Consider the following 21,178-nt stretch of genomic DNA (forward strand, 5'->3'; position numbering starts at 1 on the left):
TTGTCGATGTAATCAAATGAATTTAGTGTTCTTATAGTATTTTCCACCTCCGTTTTCTTCACTATACAGAATATATCGTCTACGTACTTAGTTAATAACTTTGGCTTCGTCGTCAAATTTTCCATTGTAGCGTCCAATAACTCCTCCATTACTATATCTGCAATTATCGGTGACGCTGGAGAACCCATGGAAAGCCCCTTTCTTTGTTCGTACACCTTGTCATCATATACGAAATATCTCGAGTCTTTAATGCAAAGAGTCAGTATTTCTATGAATAAATCTTTGGATATTTTGGTGTGTTTTTTGAGTATATTCCATTTTTCGTTAATCGTCTTTAAAGCTAGATTTATCGGAACGCTTGGGAAAAGTGACACTACGTCAAAAGATATTAAGATTTCGTCCTCGTTTATTTTTGTAATGGCGATTCTTGTTCTCAGATCCATTGCATCCTTAATGTTAAATGTGGAGTCTTTGGTTAAATGCTTAAGTATATCCACAATATATTTTAATAACCCATACACGGGTGAATTTATCGAGGAACAAATGGGTCGCAAAGGTATTCCGTCCTAATGGATTTTCGGGAGGCCGTAAATCCTAGGTGCAATTAATGTATTTGTCGTTAATCTGTTTTTCTCAATAGCTTTTATGATGTCCATGTTGTATAATTTATCAATTAGTTTATTGTTTTTATTTTGTAGTGACGTAGTGGGATCTCTGTTTAGTCTTTTGTAAGTGCACATATCTCGTAGAATATCTTTCATTTTAGTTTCGTAATCATTTTTATACATAGCCCTCCCTTGTCTGCATTGTTTTTAAAACAGATCCCTGAAGATGATTGTCGAAGACAATTAAAATATTGGATGAAATAAAAATTAAAATTAATACATTTTGCTTTGAATATTATGAAGTGGGCATTCATGGTTTTTTAACGTCACAATAAAACAATTAGAAAAAAATGTTTATTTTACATTGCTTCGGAACATGCATTAGATGGACAGTCACCAGCGTCTAATTACCACAGAAAAATATTTTTAAAATTCACCCAAATATCCGAAGCTAAGCAACTTATAACCAAAGCAATTGAAATGTTTGTAGACAACGATTCAGAAAATAGTAGCGGTAATCCAAAATTGGCTATGGGAGATGCAGTAAATTGTTATAAAGAAATATTTTTACCAAAAAAATTATTCGACAAAAATAAAAATCAGAGAAATAAAATGCTATAAATCATTCGCATAATGTGACAATTTTTTAATGAATAAATAATTTTCGTTTTTTGATATTCTTTATATACTAATAATAATATCGTTGATATAAAATGTGTACCATTAAATGTTAACAACCACATTCGCTTAAATTTTTAGTACAAAATTTAGAAAAAAAAATAAAAAAACATTTTAGTACCAAATAACAAATTCTTCACATAAACACGTGGAAACATGTGTTTCGATTTGCGTTGTTTCGCATTGCGTTGAATTTTGTCGGAACCAATTATTAACGCAAATCGAGGTATTAGTGTATCATCATCTAGTTCAGAGATACAGTCGTCAATATTAGTAAGGCAAGTATTAAATACTCGTAGCTGCAAATCATCAGCATAAATGGCCAAGCCTGCATGCCGGACAAACAGACACATATCATTTACATACAACATAAATAGCATTGGGCCCAAAATGGAACCCTGAGGAACACCTGTCAGAATCGAACGAATTGCAGAACAGCGGCCATTACATAGTACATATTGAGAGCGATCAGACAAAAATGATGCGATGAGTTTACAAGAAGAACTAGATATGTTAAATTGGTGATCCTTGGCTAATATTTCGAAGGCTTTCGATAGAGCTGGCAATATGGATATCGGACGAAAATCAGAACAGTCAAGTCCAGAAGTACTTTTTTTCGAATGGGAGAAACTCTAGCCAACTTCCAAGAGCGAGGGAAAGTATTGGTCATTAAAACAGTATTGAAGACGTGAAGAATATGCCGCTGAACTACCTAACTACCATCACTACCTAAAGCATTGGACTTAAACCTAAATATTGCACTGTGCAGATCAAAAAGATCGAAGTTTCTAAAAGAAAAGCTATTACATATATCCTATATCAGAAAAAGAGTCAGAACTCACATCAATTACGAAAGGGGGCGAAACAGAGTTATTATAAGTATTTAGTAAATCAGGATCAATATCGCAGTTGCTATCACAGTCATTGTAAGAATCCAGCCCACCAGTCGATCTAACCCTGGAGCAAAATTCCTTGGAGTCAGTAACACCCTCAAACATTCGCGTTCCATAAGATCGTTTTAGACGTCTAAGAGTTCGTCGGGCTATCGATCTATATGCTTTATGAATAACTTTATTTCTATCACAGTTGTTTTCTAAAGTAGCACGATAAGCCAAATCTCTATTGATAATTGCTTGCCTTACCTCTATATTATTATGCCAGCAAGGCCTATTGCGATTAATAATTACTATACTATAGACTATACAAAATATTATTCAAACGGAGGGCTGCACACTAGTATCGTTGGTTAAATATATTTGCTCAAAATTAGCGAAACAAATATCGTTAAAAAGAGCATAACAATCAGTTGAATTATAATCACGAAAAAATTTACAAAGAGATTCATTACGAGTAGGCAGGTTATATTGCAATAACATAAAAGCATGAGAGGAATTTAGTGCTGGAACGTGAAATTGACTGCTACTCAACATTGAAGTAGGACTGCTAACTAGTGCATAATCAATAAGCGAAGAAGAATTTTGGAACGAATCAAAGTGTGTTGGCATATTATTATGTAGGACAATCAAATTACAGCGCGTTAGCAAAAGCTAGAGACGAATACTTCCTGGAATTCAACAAATCACAATTCTAATCACCAACGATGTAATATCCAGGTACCTAACAATAAGCTCTGATATATGATCCTCTAAAGCATCTAAATTTCCTCTAAGCAGATAAACTACGCCAAATACAAAGCAGTAATTTCCCGAACTGACTTTAGGAAATAAAGACTAGCAAAGATGAGGGTCAGACAGAGATGTTAGAATTTTAGCTTTCAGATTAACAGCAAATAGACGCCGACACCCCCACCGCGAGCCCCAGATCTATCGTTTCTAAAAAGCTTATAGCCTGGAATTGTGCAATGAAAAAAACAACATTCAGGTTCACCTGGGAAGGACAGAATCTCTTATTATAAAAATCGTCACTGACAATTTCAACAATACCCGAAGTCATTAGGAATAATCAAAAAAAAAAAATGTGCGTTAGTGAGACAAAAGGTATTACATATAAAACATTTAAACGACATTAATATAGCTGACTAAAAAACAAAAAGAGGGAGAACCTAGAATGCAATGATCGGATTCGTTGGCAGAAACCATCTTATCCGATTACTCACCCACCCATCCATATCTAGGCTAAATTAAAACATTCGACGCATTGTTGCAGGGATAAAGTGCATAACATACGTATTTATCTTGCTGAGCACTTAACCCCTACAACTTAATTTGGAATTGAATTCATTATTCTTAGTCATATTAAAAAACGATTCTTAAGCGGTATTACTCATGGTTGTTTGTAGATCATGTACATCTTGTTAATATTGTAGATATGCAACAGTTTACAGTACCACAACAACAAAATACATGAAAGTTTAATTTACCACAGGTTTGTTAATTTACTCGACCTGAAAGTCTTGTAATCATTGCACTGTACTATACACACCCTTGTAGAACAGCTAATTGTTTTGCCGCCACTTTGTTTTGAGTTTTATTGGAACATTCCTAGTTTAGGTAAAATCGTTAGATCGATTTGAAATTTGTACCATAGATAGATCTTGTTGCCCTGATTATAAAAAATTGACGGTTTTTTGAACCGAAAGTTCGCGTAAAAACCGGATAATATATAACCGGGTTTTCTGAACCGATATGGGTATCAAAAGAAAGCTTAGGAAAACACCTATCCAGAAATGTAATATTTCCAGCTGTATGTAAACCAGTTACAATTCTAGAGCAATGTAAAAGTTTTTTTAAAACGGTAAGTTTACTTAAGTAGCCGGCCTTCGGCCGGGGATTTAAAACTTTCTCCTATGGACGGGTTCAAATTTAAGCTACGCGGACAACAGTTTCTTTAAAATTGTGAGTTTTCTTCCCTTCAAGTGGAATTGTATTTTTTGGTAACATTTCACTTTAAAACACTCCAAAAGCACTTAAAAATAATAAAAATATTGTTTTATTAACAAAATCACATTTAATTTCATATTTTTTTTATCATTTTATTGGAAAAATTCGCAAATTTCCATTATTTGTCAATCAACAAAACCAATTATTAACAAAGTGTTGCCACATAATTTTTTTTCGTAAAAATCACGATTTTCTTCGAACAAAGATTTATCGTTTCTAAAAACCAAACAACCTGGCATTACGAATGATAACTTAAAGCAAACATCAAAAAAAAAACAAAATAAGAACGAACTCAAACACGGTATTTTTCAATGTTATGTTGATTTTTTGCGCCTCAACTATAGTAAAACTGAAAATCCAATAAAAATTAGCAATCTTTTCGCACAAAAAATCTTTCTTTTCAGAATTCCCACTTCTGCAGTGTTTTCTAATCATATGTTTTTCTTTTCTTTCTTTTGTTTCGTCTAATGTTGTCATATTTATACTAAAAAATAAGATTTTCGGAATTCACCAAATCGATCGAAATCTGGAGAAGCTAAAACAAAAACGATCGAAATGAAATTACGGAATTGAAACCATTCCGATCGGAATCTGTGACATGCCTGTATATATCTGATTTTTACCCGTACTTACGGTACAAATTATGACCGTTGGTAAAATGTCATATTTTCGTAATCAGGGTATCGAGATCTATCTATGGTAAAAATTTCAGGGCATAAGATGAATATAGTGGCTGGACTCAGAAAGTTTTGAGATTTTGTCCACAGGTAGGTCTTGGAATGCTGATTACGCCGATATGTATATCATGCATGGGAATTCCGTATTTCCCGAGATATAGGCTTCGAAAGTTCCGAAAAACCATATGATTTTGACAAAGAAAATAATGTTGAAAATATTATGATCGCGTTAGCCCTGTTTAACATCTGTCCATAGGCCGAAGGCCGCTTATTTGCGACAAAAAATTAATTTTTGAAAACTTTTTGTGGAAAAAGTTTCAAATCCAGCCACTACATTCAACTTGCTCCCACTCTGCAATATTTTTTAGCAAACAAATTTCCGAAAGTAGCTCAAGGTATGACCTATCAGATGAAAGCAAAATCTTCTAAAAAAACTGTGTAGATTTCTTTGATTTTAAGAAGGAATTTTTCAACATATATTAACACTACTACATACAAACATTACCTTTTGAATTGAATCCATGGACAGAGTATCAAAGTTCTGCTTGGAAGCACGTACGTGTGCTTGAGCTGTCCTAAATTTGTCCACACCTCGTCCCGTATCTGGGTCTAATTCCGAACTAGATGACTTCATCCACTCCAGGGCTGCTCTATATTCGGTACGTTCCTTTTCCATACTTGATATAGTCGATTGGGTGTCGACAATTGCACGATTCCGGAATATGTCCACTTCATGCTGTAATCTTAATAAAGGGACTCTGACGCACATCCTTTGTTGACCACAATATGATACACATTTTCCTGTATTGCTAATGCTTTGTCCAGTTGTCTTACTCCTCTTGCCCGCCTCCTTTAGAAAACGTCCAAATACGCATTCTTCTTGCGAGAGTATACACAAACGTTCCTGATATTGTTCAATTAGTTTACTTAATTCTGTACTAGTCTCCATTATCGACTTGAAGATCTCAATTTTTGCATCTAATTCGGCATCAGAGGATATAATGTGTTCATCTTCTTTAGTTCCCAATTTCCGTTGAACAGTTTTTTTTGTGACCCAAAGTGCATGATGCATGGTTATGGCTGTTATTATTATTTTTATTCAAAATAAATATCCGAAATTACAAGATGCTGAAAAATATGCTACGTTTCTTTTTTTATAGCAAACAAATTTACATATATATAAATCTGTGCTTCGGGCGTCAATTCACTTTGCTCATCGAGGCATCCATTCAGTTTGCTTTACTAAGAGCATAATAATAAGGTAGGTGCATCACTCCAGTCAATCAAAATCGAATCGTAATTTGCAGTGTTTCAGAACCTAGGCGAATTTGTCATTTTTGCCAATTCATTTCATTTATTTACTAAAGGGGTGTTTATACTATCCATCAATGTCATATGAGCTGTCACTTCGTTTATCCATTCGACATCATTTATGCTTGTCTTTGTTTCCATACCACTTTTTGTTTTTGCCTTCACACTAGCATACAATCTCATATGACCACAAAATATAAATCACGCAAATAACACAATTTAGTCCCGGGCCACACTACAGTAATTTCATTGAAATTTTGATATGAAATTATGCGTCTCTAGACCCCATAGTAGAGTAAAATCATAAAATTGCTGTAATGGGGAATTCGATTTAAGAACACCTAATTTCATGAAATTTTTTAATGAAATTCACGCTAGTGTGGACCGGGACTTATATTGTGAAAAACATTAATCGCACTCCCATTTTCGTTTTCTTTACCTTTCCTTCTTTTTTTGGTAAAATTGTTTTCTTCTAACAATTAATAGGTCTGTTCGATAACCCAAAAGTTTGCACAAATTAGTACAAACTTTTACAAAATGCTGTTCGATAACAAACTTGTTCAGTGAAAGAGAAATGAGAAGTAGTTGCAAGAACTTGCAAATACTTTTTACTTGCGAAGTTATCGAACAGGCCTAATTTCTCAACTGCATACGAAAATACATGGCCGAATAGAGCGCTCCCTAAATGAAACATTTACATATGAGTTGCAACATCATTTTGATAGATGAAAATTTTTTATAGTGGTCACACTATGTGTACAAAATTTACAGGTAGCAAATTTGACATCTCATATGACATTGATAGATAGTGTAAACACCCCTTAATGGGTACTTTACACGATGTGTTTTTTGCACATGAGTTGTCATTTTTTATATGCAAAATGTATATGCAAAGTTACAACAAATATGTAAAATAAAATATCGTGTAAAGTACTCATTACCCAGCAAAAAGTTTGCATCCGCAGATGCAGTTGAATCACTACAAATGTACAGTACAAGTGCCGTTGGAGTACATCTTTTTCTATGAATTCAGTTATGAATTTTACAAGGGATCGCGCAGCTATTATAAGCAGCCCAGTTTTTTTGTCATAAACTACCAAAAAATGCAACTGTTTTAAAATGTCTTTGTTTGTTTGTGTGTGTTGTAGAAAAACAAAAATACTCAAACGCTGACAAAAGTGAAAATAAATGTTTAATAAACTTGCAAAAATTATGTTTTTTTATTTTTGGAATTAATTTAAGTTATTTGATACACATTTGTGTTGTGAAATTCCTATTTCTCTGAATAAATATATTGTGTGCGTGTGTTTGTGTTATTGAATAAGTGTGTATGTGCGATTGTGTGCGTAAGCAAATGACACAAAAAAACAGATGTAAATACACTTCATTTGATTCTAGGATTTCGTAAAACGAAATCATTTAATGTGCATATGTAAATTGGACTTAAAGGGTTTTTATGATGACTTCCCATCACTAGTTCAGCTTTCGACATGAACTCCACTCCACTAAACATTTCCGTCTCGTGAATTACCGCAAAAATGTTCGCAACTTAAGATTTTATTTCTTTATTTTATAACAAATTCTTAGAAATGTATACACTCTCTCTTATTTTTAGAATAAATGATCAACAAACTGTTTTTTTTTTGTAGGGATCTCTAAAGCAACTGCTTATAAATTGTATCCAACGGAGTGCATTTTTCATAACTCCGTGTGGACTGCATCGAAGGATTTTGTGAAATCATAACTCCACATGCACAACTTCTAACATTTTTTGTTGGGTCATTTTCATGAAAATTTTCGTAGTCTGGCACAAGACTTACCCTGCACCATGGCCCAATTACGCTATGCAACACTGAAAATGCAAACAACTTCTAGTATGGATTTTTTGAAAGTACATATTTAGACTACAAAAACCCTAGTTGGGTTTTGTCCTGTCAGATCCAGTTCGGATTTTATGGCCTCATCTAAACCAGGCTAAATCTACACTTTTTTGCATTTATCAGGCCTTTATCTAAGAAACGGATAGGAATTTGGCCTTGCTGTCTTTAGCAATATTGTAGAACTAAACTAGTAGAACTTATCTTTTGAAGAAACCACATAAGAAAAACTCCATCTAGGGCATCAAAATCTATAAAATATAGACAATTTTACATAATTGCTGAAGTTCTGGTCAGTATCGGCTAAACTATTGGGAGTTGAACCAAGTAACCTTTTGCAAAAATCTTCCAAATAAAGTTCTCAACAATTCTTTAGAACATTCTGAAACTCTAAAATGCTTACTTCATGTTGTTTCAGCGGTATTTTGCATCATATCTTTTACAACACGTATTTCAAACACAGTTCACACCAACAGTTTATTCTCGCATTTCGGATTTCACGACATTATTGACATTTTTATTAAATCGTCGTTGAAAAATGTACTGAAAACAACGGGATAGAGGCATTTTGCAACAATGACATGTTCTGAAGAGTTGTGTATTACATTCCAGGGAATATTTTTCCAAAAGAAAATATTCAGAAAAAATTACCGGTTTTGGAGATACGGTGCGAAATGTATAAAAATTGTGGTATTTTTGCATATATTTTGAAATTTGAGGCAATAAATATAGTTTTTCGAGTTCATTATTTCTCCAAATATTGTTTTCTTGTTCTTATCTACAAATTTGCTTCAGAGGTCAGAAGAAGATTCGCATTGGTTTCAGAGATAGAGCCCCGAATTTCTTTAAAAACTCAATATTTAACCATGTTTAGATGGGTCCATAAAATCCGAGCTGGATCTGACACAACAAAACCCATATAGGGTTTCTTGTCGTTTGGGTCTGTACTTTCAAAAATCCTCAGTTCGAATTGTTTGCACAAGATCACCTTAAAAATGTTGCACAGTGTTACAGGAATTTTAAATGCAAAATTCATAAACAGAGGCGAAAAAAAATTTTGAGTCGAATTTCTTTTCTGTCAATTCAGGTAGATACATACAAAAAATTTTTCGGGAAAAAATTGTTACCGTAGTTATTTTTGATTGACGAAACAGAAATTACCAGCTGATCGAAATTGAACTGCTAAAATAAGTTATTTTAAATTAAATTTTCATATAAAACACAGCAAATGTTGACATTTTACGTGTACAACATTAAGTTTATTTGTTCTCTTTAGTCGAGCAACATCTACATGTTTTTGTACAGCTTGACATTTCCCAGCAAAAAAGTTTGGAAGTAGTGCAATGCAGAGTTATGATTTCAATACATCTTTCGATGCAGTCCACACGGAGTTATGAAAAATGCACTCCGCTCGATACATTTTAGAAGCACTCGCTTATAGATCCCTAGCTAAGCAAGCCAATTTTTTGATCCCTACAGTCGCAGTCTTTTTTCTGAACACAAGAAAAAGTGTCTAAAATTATAAGAATTTGTTTAAAAAAAATTAAATACAAACTAAAGATACGAACATTGCTGTAATTCACGAGTCGCAAATTATTTTTGAAGTTGAGTTAGAGTTTTTTTGTAGCCAGATTGGACTAAGAGCCAGGGGAGATGAGACTGACTACATCTCATCAAGCCTGGACTTTGACACAGGAGTGAGTAGACACGAGGCAGACCACTACCCGACAGTCTGTCGATCTTCACCGATGGGTCGAAGATGGAAGAAGGCACGGGATCTGGTGTGTTTTGTGAAGAATTAGACATCAGGAACCCATATAAGCTTAATGACAATTGTAGTGTTTTTCAGGCAGAAGTTTTTGCGGTTTTGAAAGCCTTGGAATTAATAGTGGGAATGACGAACCTTATAGATAAGGCAGTCACTGTTTATGTGGACAGTCAGGCTGCTCTAAAAGCGTTAGGGTCATACAGTATTAAATCCAGGATTGTTCAAAGATGCAGGTCTCACTTAAAAACATGTAACATAGTTGTTAGGTTTTGTTGGGTTCCAGGGCATTGCAATGTTGAGGGAAACGAGATAGTTGATGAATTGGCTAGAAGAGGATCCCAATCCTCGGACCTCACGGTAGAGGATAGTGTCAAGCCACCTCTCTGCTTCTTCCTCGACAAACTCAGTAAGCTCCACGCAGAGAAAACCGTTAAAGTTTGGCAAGATGTGCCTGGTTGTAAGGTATCTAAGTCAATCTGGCCGGTTATCTCACGGCGTAGAACTTCGTCCCTCCTCCCGCTGTGGGGGTAATAACCGGTCACTGCGGAATAAGATCCATGACTTGCAAGTGGGATGGCAATAAAATTGAGTACTGTAGGTTATGTGAGGATGAGGAGGAACGGAGACAATCGAACACCTTCTATGTAGATGTCCTAGACTGATGGTCAAAAGACATAGACTATTTGGTGAACATGTGATTGAATCTCTTTCCTACTTCGCCTCTATTGACCCTACAGTGTTGGTGGTTTACTGCAAGAGTCTTAAGCTGCTCTGGGGCAGGCCAGCACAGACCTTACCTTACCTTTAGTAATTAAATCGTAGTTAGCTATCTTCCCTCTTTAAATAACCTGACTTCTCTAATACAGTCACTAATTATTCTAATTATTCTTACTCTTCTCTCTTGTCATACAACCTTCCGCTTCCCTTCCTGTCCAACCTAATCATCTTCCTCCCACACAGCACATCACATCAACAGACATATATCATCACCCACAGTCACACAGCACCACATAGCTCTATCCACAACAGGCACCACATCACTTGTCTTCCACACCACCAATATCTTCACACACACTATCATCATCTAAATAGCCACGCATCATCATCTACAGATATATAACATATCTCCTTGTCATCACCTGAATGCACAAATCACCATATAGCCATCAGTTACACATCAACACCATCTACAAGCACATCACATCAACAGACATATATCATCACCCACAGTCACACAGCACCACATAGCTCTATCCACAACAGGCACCACATCACTTATCTTCCACATCACCATTATCTTCACACACACTATCATCATCTAAATAGCCACGCATCATCATCTACAGATATATAACATATCTCCTTGGCATTACCTGAATGCACAAATCACCATATAGCCATCAGTTACACATCATCACCATCTACAACCAAATTAACATCAACACACATAGCCATATCCATCATCTACAATCAAATAGCCCAAATCACACATCAATACAACAACATCAATAGCATCTTTAGACTACATATAAATTCAATCCAAAACACTACATCAAAGGCTGTGATTTGGATCGAAAATGGAGTGCATCCTAGCTGTGTGCCGTGGAAGTAAAATGGAGTGCATCCTAGCTGCGCGCTCTCTTGTAAAATTCATAGGTGAATTCATAGGAAAAGATGTACTCCAGCGGCAATTGTTCTAGTGATTTTTCATGTAATTGTACCATGATCATGGTACAATTAGAAAGGTAGATGCATCGGCGAATTGCTACAACAAAGCAACTTTTTTGTAATGTAAACTGTCAAAATGTTCGCCAAATGATATCTTGTTGTCTCTTTTTATCGCTTGTGTTTGTCTATAAAGTGTAGACATGCTATCTCTTACTTACAGAATCATATGGTTTTTTGTTTTGATTTTTCATGGCGAATTCATAGTTTTTTGACGTTTTAGATTCGATCAGCTGGGCTGAGGCATCCACCTTTCTAATTGTACCATGACCATGATAGAAATGACCGGTGTCCATTGAACTATATTGTGAACTAGGTCGTTCAATTGAACTAGATGTTAACAACTCTACTGTATAGTCTGACCTAGTTCACAAGCTGTGGTCACCTAATCGTTCAATTGAACAAGTTGGTATTTTTAACTCAAATTATGTTTAATATATTACAGATCCACCAAATATGCAAATGACTTCTGCTAGACATGAAGTGGAAACTGAGCAGACATTACATTCGTCCAACAGTATTTATGAACTTCGTGATACCTTTTACTCCAGTAGCAAGAAAAAGAAGGGTAGTGTGTTCCATGTTGTCCTCAACTCGTCTGGTCTAGCATTGCAAAGAAGTACGACTGTTGCTGGAAAGGATCTAGTGGTTAAAATTTCGGACATAATTGGAGGAAGATGCGTGCGTATACAGCGGACACAGCGGTTTAAATCGACAGGAGGATGCGGCGTCTGTACTCCTAATATTTCAGATAAAGAGAGAACTAGTGAAGATGAGGACGCTTATTTGTATTTATTTGCATATGTATTAAAAAAGAACATTAGAAATGTTCTAAGACGGGAGCGGACTGTAATAACCCTACGGTTTCGGTCATTTGATAGTCACGAAGACAACATGCGCGAGGCTGAAAAATGGTATAAAACCTTAAAGGCATATAGAGAAAGTTACGTACTGAATGGTGTAAGTAAAAACGGACAGATACCAAAACGCCTCCTCATTTTATTGAATCCTAAATCCGGTTCTGGAAAAGCGAAAGAGTTATTTCATCGTCAGGTTGTACCCGTACTGAACGAGGCAGAAGTTCCGTATGATCTATATGTAACTAAACATTCCAATTACGCATATGATTTCGTTAGAAGGCGAGACTTGTCTGTTTGGACTGAAATCGCGACAGTTGGTGGAGACGGGCTATTTCATGAAGTCGTTAATGGCTTATTCAAGCGTATGGATTGGGAGAATGTAATCGAAAACATATCACTGGGCATTGTGCCATGTGGATCGGGCAATGGTCTTGCCCGTTCTATAGCTCATTGTTGCGGGTAAGTACATATGTATAGCAAGCAAAATTATGCAATTATACCATATTTTAATAACTGTTATTAGGGAACCATATGACCCAAAACCTATATTGGGTGCTGCTTTAACGCTTGTAGGAGGCCACTCCTCATCTATGGATATTGTCGAAATAGAATTGGAAAATAAGGTAAACAGTATTGAAGCTTATGACTGACTTCATAAACGTAACATTGAGTTGTCACATTTCAATAATTTATGAACGCTCGCAATGTACTTTGAAAACACGCAATTTGTAATAGTTTCCAGAGACTGTAATATTAAGATAGAAAAACTCAATAGTTAACATTCAATTGATTGATATAAAGTCTTTTGTTTCGATATCATAACATTTTAATGCGGCCCATACATTGTGGGCATCAGGACAGAATTTGTAATAGTTTTAGTAAAATTTGAAGCAATGGTCAATGTATGTGTGTATACTTTTTGCAGGATAGAAATAAAAACTATTTATTTTGGAAATGAAACCCCTTTTTTATGAATGTTTACACGCCGATTTTTTTTTAAATTTTTACCACAGGCACGTCTCATTGTCCTGAACACAAAAATATACCATATCTGGGAAGTCCATACTTTCCGAGATATATGCCTTTAAAGTTCCAAAAATATGTAGCCGAAGGCCGGCTACTTAGTGAAAAATTAATAATATAAAATAAAGTTTTGTTTCCGTTCCCTATATTTGCACTTGTCCATAGCACAATGGTCTCAAATCCACATTTTCTGGCCAAAACTATTTCAACGTCCATTTTGTATTAAAATTAATTATTATTTATGTATAATAAGTGTGTACAAACAGCATTTCTTACGTTTTATCGACCAAAATGACCAAAAACTGCCAAAATTTTTTGAACAGGGTGGTCCCGTTGTTTGGGTTCTAAACCAAAACATTGACCTATGTTAATAATTTTTGGTACGCAGGATTCATATCTTTCAAGAGGACGAAATACCAAATTTCAACCGAATCGGTCATAAAATGTCGCTAAAATCCACAAAATATCTAAAATCGGACGGTACTTTTATGTGGGGGCTATGACAAAAAAATTACCTATTTTCAAAAAAAATTATACATATTTATTTTCTACACTCTGAAACCCTTAAATATGAATTTTAAGGAAAATCGGTTGATAGATTTGTGTATTACCGTTCTATTTCATTTGGATACTACGTACAGTCACAACAGGTATTTACAAAAAAATTATCCCATCTTAAAATAGAAAAATCCACTTTATTTTAACTGTGGCAAATTTGAGCAAGATTTGACTTCTGAATTTATTAGAAGAGACCCCCTGCTAGCTTCCAAATTCGATTTGGAGGTGGACATATTTCTAAATTTTTTTAAAAGTTTAAATATATTTAAATAATATTTGTAAAAAATAATTTTCAATATATATAAAAACATTGATTTTATTAAGCTAATTTTACAAATTTCTTCGTTCTTTTTGTAAATATTATTAAAGTACTCACTAACAGCTTCCCGATTCATAATAAATTTGGTCTCACTTCTGCATATTTATGCAGCGACGCAATACAATAAAAATTGTATATTTTACAGCACACAGTCTGTTTTATTTTTACATAAAAAAGTGTCAACATTGGTACTGGGCCAATCAACGGAAACTAACGGTATTTACAAAAACTAATTATTTTCGGTTGACTTGAAGTCAACCATTTAGTGCTGTTTTACATTTAAGCGATTTGTCTTACGATTTTTTGTCTCCTCTTTGCTCATCTTCGTAAATTTCACACACAGGGTTGCATTTTTTGTAACATGGTACCAAGTGTACATTTTGTTAAAAATACTTAATGTAAAAAGAAGGTATTTTATAAAAATATGTTATACAAATTTTAAAATGCTTATAACAAATAATCATTTTATGCTTTAAATGATTTTTTATTCACAAAATTCATTGCAAAACTAAATTTTGTTTCAATATCTCTTACTATGTTTTGCAACTCTGCCTAACAAGAATAACCACCACAAAGAGGAGACAAAAAATCGTAAGAGAAATCGCTTAAATGTAAAACAGCACTATGTATGTGTGCATGCATAATAACAATGATGCCTAGTTTCTGATTGTTTACAGTGGAACCCTAACATCTCCCTTTTTGAGACTTCTCGGGGGTCCTGGATACTGGCTGTACAGGGTTTCTTCGAGAAGTGATGCGTTGTGAGTGCATAACCGGTGATGATGGTGGAGTTGTGAAATTTTCTTCCATTGGTGGACTAATGTTGAAGTCTTCTAGGAGAATTTGAAGAGGAAGATTATCATTTTGCTCTGCAGGTACATTTTGATCGGTTTCTCTTGGTCTGAGTTGATCTGCGTGAGATCTCACAAGAATTTGTCTCTTATCCACTTGAATGAGAGTGTTGTAGGTAACATTTCCCACTTTGTTGATAATTTCACCTGGAAACCAGTAGCTTTTATTACCTTTGAAGTGTTTATCGTAGACAAGATCTCCAGTGATGAAATTTCGTTGTTTTGTACCATGTCTCCGGTTGTATTGTTTCTCCATTTGAATGTTTCTCTCTCTGCTCGCTGGTGGAGGCTTTGTTATTAAATCGAAAACTGTTCTCATTTTTCGACCTAGGAATGATTCCGCTGGAGAGAGTTTTTGTTCGGTGTTGAACGATACACTTCTAAGAATGTTTGTAGTGCATTAGATGCCGTCTCCTTTCCCTCTGATTTTTTTAAAGATCGTTTGAGAGTATCGACGAATCTTTCTGCTTGACCATTGGAACTTGGGTGATATCGAACTGTTCGTGTGTGTTTGATTCCTCGTTGAGAACACCAATTTTCAAAATCCGCTGAGGAAAATTGTGTTCCATTGTCGGATACGATTTGTTCAGGATTTCCAAACTGTGAGCAATAAGTTGCTAGTAACCTTAATGTTGCTGCGGTCGTGGTTGATGAAGTTTCATATATGACGGGATATTTGGAATATGAATCCACTATTACGAGGTAGTAAATGCTTTTTACAGGACCTGCGTAATCTATGTGAACACGTTCGAGAACGCGTGTTGTTGTGGGCCAAGGACAAAGGTTGGTTTTGATGGGACTTTTTGCTGCGAGTTGGCAATTGTTGCATTTCTTGACGTAAGTCTCTATGTCCTTGTCTATGTTTGGCCAATATACGTAGCTGCGTGCGATAGATTTGCTTCTTTCTGTTCCTATGTGTCCGCGATGCAGTTGTTTGAGAATTTGTTTTCTGTAGCATTCGGGTACTATTATGCGGGTATTGAACATAAGACAATCATCTGCTATTGATATTGAATCTTGCCTGTTGAAATATGGAAGAATTGAAGAATCTATGCTGTTTTTGTTTTCTGGCCAGCCGTTGTATACGTAGTTTGAAACTGTTTGTATGGTTGAATCCTTTTTGGTTGCATTCTGTATCATTTTGAAGCTAACTGGCAGTGTTGATACGGCGTCTGTGATGTCATACCTTATGTCGTTTTCTAGGTTGATTGAAGCTATGATGTACTCGTCTGATGGTTTTTCATGTGCGCTTATCAATCTTGACAGAACGTCTGCATGTCCAAAATCCTTTGTATTGGTATACTTTATATCGAAATCGTAGGTGAGAAGGATGAGAGCCCAACGTTGTAACCTGTTCGCGGTGTAGACCGGAATACCTTTTTTGGAACCAAATATGGTGAGCAATGGCTTATGGTCGGTATGTAGGGTGAATTTTCTTCCGAAAATCATTTTGTGGAAACGTTGTACGGCGAAAACTAGTGCTAGTCCTTCTTTTTCGATTTGACTGTAATTTCGCTCCGTTGGAGTAAGTGATCTTGAGACGTGATGAATGGCTTTGACACTGTTGTCTGGGTAAGTATGGTATATTACCGCTCCGATGCCATGTGATGATGCGTCCGCTGCAATGTGAATTGGCAATGCTGGATTGTAATGAGTTAGTAGTAAATCCGATGTTAGAATGCGTTTGAATTCGTTGAGAGATTGTTGACATTCTTTGGTCCAAATGAATTTGTGATCTTTTTTTAAGAGATCATCTAGTGGTTTTCGGATGTTTCTCATGTTGTAGACATACTTTCCATAGTGGTTTATGGAGCCAAGTAAAGATCGTACTTCTGAAATGTTTTCAGGGACCTTGAGATTCTGTATTGCAAGAATTTTATCTGGATCAGGTCGTATGCCATTTTTATCTATGATTTGACCTAGATACTTGATTGATGGTTTGAAAAATTGACATTTTTCGATTTTGGGTTTGAATCCGTAATCTTGAATTTTCTGTAATAACAAATTAAGATTAGTTTTGTGATCGTGAAGAGATCTACTTGCCAAGACTATGTCGTCTATGTACGCTCGTGCTCCTTGGATGCCTGTGCATAGCTCATCCATGATTCGCTGGAAGGACCTGGTGCGAGGCGATTAAATCTGTATAACCCTTTGTGAGTATTAATAGTTAGCAAGTCTTTGCTTTGATCGTCGACTTCTACTTGAAGATATGCGTCAGAGAGATCCAAATGACTAAATATCATACAATCGTGACAATCTGAGAGAATTTCTTCAGGAGTGGGCAGAGGATACTGATTTGGTTCAATTGAATTGTTGAGACCCGTGGAATAGTCTGCACAAATTCTAATTTTTCCGTTCCTTCTACTCACGACTATTGGCGCTGCAAATTTTGAAGAATTGACTGGTGTGATGATATTTGCTTTTTCAAGTCTATCTAGCTCTGTTTCTATTTCTGTTCTCACGGCATATGGTACTGGGCGTTTTGCAATGAATGTTTCTTTTGCGTCTGGAAGAAGTTTAATATGCACTTTGGTTTTTGTACAAAGGCCAAGACTGCTGTTGTCGAAAACAGGTTTGATATATATTCATCGTTTGATATTTGGCGACACCAAGCTGAAATTGGTTTGTCCCAAAGGTTAAAACTTTGTATCCAGTCGATACCCATTATGTTTAAGTTATCGATTTCCGTGACGTAACATTGTAGAGTTAGCGTTTTGTCTGATACCGTTATGTTGCATTGACACTTTCCGATTAGGCTGATGCTGTTGGAATTCACGTCTGTTGCAGTATCATTTGTTTTGTGTACGTGTGGCTTAACTATGTATTCCCATGTTGATCGTGATATGATTGAAATATCAGATGCTGTGTCGATTTGTAATTTGACTTGTTTCTTGTTTATCTCCACGGTGGTATATTTTCGCAATTGTTGAAATTGGAGTTGCTTCGATGAGAATAAAGCGTTGGCGTTGTATTTTGTTTTGTCCGACTTGACTGCAGTTTTGTCTGTAGTGGACTTGCCTCGTTTTGCGCTTTTGCAAAAGTTATCCTTGTGACCTGTCTGCTGACACTTTGAACATTTATGATTTTTAAATGGACAGGATTTTGAGTAATGCATGTCTCCGCATAACCAGCAGGGCGTTGTAGGAATTTTATGGGAATGCTTGTTGTTGTTCTTGGCGAATTTCTTGACTGCGCAAATTGATTGCGATTGATGCTCGATCAATGTATTGTCTGTTTTCAAATCCATGAGTCGTTGAGTTTCATCTACAAGCGTGTCTAGAGTTGTGGAGTCCTTTGCTTCGTCTAGCAATTTGAGTAAACGTAAGCGAATGTCGTTGTCTTTGCTTGATTGTAAACCTAAGACATAGATTAGACACTTGAATTGATCCACTTGCATTTCATTTAGCTTGAAGAGTTCGCACTGTAAGTTAACTCTACCGGCGTATTCCTTATAGTCTTCTGCGTCAAGTTTTTTCATTTGCAAACACTTGTAGCGTTGAGACACTTGAGTTTCTACCTTACCAAATAGTTTGTTAAGTTTCTCCAGGGTGTCTTTGAGACTCATTTCTGTTGGATTCTTTGGAAGGACGTAGTTCCTGAATCTTTCGTGAACACTGTTTGACATCTTTCTCCAGAGTAACGCAACTTTGTCATGATCGTCCAGAGATTGGGCTTCTTTTTCGAAGACATGTTGGTAGCGATTGTACCACGCTTGAAAAATTAATCCGCTTTCCGGTTCATAAACGAAGTCTGTCATGGAATGTGAGATTCCATTAATGCTGCTTTTGAAGTGCTGGGACTCGTAGCATCTTTGGTGTTTCCAGTACTCTGTGCTTGAAGTAGATTTGTTAATTGTTGCAGTAACTGCGTTTGAAGATTCATAGCCGCTTGCTGTTCAGCTAGTAATTTCACAATGTGCTCGCTTGACATTTTATGTGCAGTTGATTTTTGCGTAGATGAATTGAAATTAAAGAATTTATTTCTTTATTCACCATCCTCGTCGCCAGTTGTTGTACTCTTATGTTTGAGTAAAAGATTTAGTTGTGCTTTTATGTTGTAAATAAAAGACTTATTATATTCTGTTTAATTCTGGAAACTGAAAATACGTTACAAATGAGTTGATGTGCGTGTTACTACTTGTGGTGTAATACAATGACTGTGTTGTCTGAATGACTGGAAGAGACTGACTGAGTGAGAAAGTGTATACATGGTACAACTAGAAAGGTAGATGCCTCAGCCCAGCTGATCGAATCTAAAACGTCAAAAAACTAGGAATTCGCTATGAAAAATCAAAACTATTCCCTTAAATTCGGTCATTTCCCCGCAATATGGAAAAAGTCTTATATTGTACCTTTACATAAGTCAGGCAATCTGACTAATGTATCCAATTATAGAGGAATTGCAGAATTAAGTGCAATTCCTAAATTGTTCGAAAAATTAATTACTTCTGTAATTTCCCATAAAATTCAACCCATGCTAAGTCCATATCAGCATGGTTTTCGTAGTGGTCTTTCGACCATAACAAACCTTATAGAATTCACATCGAATGTAATAAAAGGATTTGTTCGGCATAATCAAACTGACACAATATATACAGATTTCAGCAAAGCATTTGATAGGGTTATCCATAGGCTTTTGTTGTATAAACTAGATTATATGGGCTTTAATACTAATTTAGTAAGATGGATATCTTCTTATTTACAAAATAGATCACAAACAGTTTTGTTTGATGGATGTGTCTCAAAATCGATTGACGTGCCATCGGGTGTTCCGCAAGGAAGTCACCTCGGACCGGTTCTCTTTCTTTTATTTATAAATGACTTGCCAAACTCAATAATGCATTCTAGATTGCTAATGTACGCTGATGATGTCAAGCTATTCATTACTCATAAATCGGAAAAGCAAGCTGATATTCTCCAGAGTGATTTAAATAGCCTTTTTCAATGGTGTAAAATCAACTGTATGGACTTAAACTTAAAAAAATGTAAACATATGTGTTTTTCCAGATCTTCTTCTTTAATAAGGCAATACAATATTAACGGTTCTCAATTATTAACTGTAGCATCATTTGTTGATCTTGGCCTTTTGATGGATCGAAAATTAAAATTTAATAATCATGTAATTTCTATTGTTAATAAAGCGCATGGAGTTTTAGGATTTATAAAGAGATGGGCCAAAGAGTTTTCAGATCCCTATATAACAAAACAACTATTTACGTCACTTGTAAGACCTATATTAGAATATGGTTCTGTTGTATGGGACCCTCAATACGCAATGTATTCTGATAAAATTGAATCAGTGCAGAAACAATTTTTGCTTTTTGCACTGAGAGGTTTACATTGGAATAGCGATTTTGTCTTACCTTCATATACAAGCAGGTTAAAATTAATTCGATTACCTACATTAAAAAGTAGACGCACAATGTTAAACACTATGATGGTGCATAAAATTTTAATGGGTAATATTCCCTCGGATTTCTTAATATCATCTATTAGAATAAATGTTCCTTGTAGAACAATTAGAAACTATCAACCCTTATTTAGAGATTTCCACCGCACGAATTACTCTATGGGAGATCCTATTAACAAAATGTGTGTAGATTTTAATTCCATGTATTGTAATGTAGACTTTGGCATGAGCCTTGACCTTATAAAATCTTACATAATTTTATTTTTAAATGAATAGTATATAAAAATGTATTAGTAAGTAACTAACTAGCTGATGAAGTAAATTCTGTAGCTGGTTTTCAATTTCCCTCTCATACCCCATCATGATGCGGATCATGGTGTGTACGCGATCCCTACGTAAAAGGGAGGTCGCCCCCTCGGTCGGCAGGGGTGGGAAGGTTAGGTTAGGTTAGGTTTGGGGATGTGTAGTCAATATATATGTATATTGACTACGCCACTCGGAGACCTTTCGGTCCATTGTGATCATCCATAAAGAAAAAAGGAGGTTCAGAATTACCTGAAAAGAGAAGAGAAAAGAGAGAAGAATAAAGAAAAAAGGGGGGTGTGGTTTGGAGAGTA

General features: G+C 35.5%; 2 protein-coding genes across 4 annotated transcripts in view; one reads left to right on the forward strand and one right to left on the reverse strand.

The window, feature by feature from the left end:
- The window catches only part of LOC141402747 (islet cell autoantigen 1-like), a 45,590-nt gene extending 39,554 nt beyond the window's left edge, over positions 1–6,036 (reverse strand). The window contains exon 1 of the mRNA XM_073984668.1: positions 5,366–6,036. Coding sequence (XP_073840769.1) covers positions 5,366–5,932 — 567 coding nt within the window. The 5' untranslated portion in view covers positions 5,933–6,036. The remainder of the gene's footprint in view (positions 1–5,365) is intronic.
- The window catches only part of Sk2 (Sphingosine kinase 2), a 41,970-nt gene that overhangs the window by 2,413 nt on the left and 18,379 nt on the right, over positions 1–21,178 (forward strand). Inside the window, exons 2-4 of one of the 3 annotated variants that reach the window (XM_073984667.1) lie at positions 6,021–6,121; positions 11,987–12,860; positions 12,925–13,024. In XM_073984667.1, the coding sequence (XP_073840768.1) occupies positions 11,998–12,860; positions 12,925–13,024 (963 nt within the window). In that variant the 5' untranslated portion in view covers positions 6,021–6,121; positions 11,987–11,997. Of the gene's footprint in view, positions 1–6,020; positions 6,122–11,475; positions 11,528–11,986; positions 12,861–12,924; positions 13,025–21,178 lie in introns of those variants that run through there. The other 2 variants (XM_073984666.1, XM_073984665.1) reach the window with 2 other exon arrangements.

Source organism: Musca autumnalis, unplaced genomic scaffold (genome assembly GCF_047663935.1).
Source record: "Musca autumnalis isolate F117 unplaced genomic scaffold, ASM4766393v1 scaffold_4, whole genome shotgun sequence".
NCBI lineage: Eukaryota > Metazoa > Arthropoda > Insecta > Diptera > Muscidae > Musca > Musca autumnalis.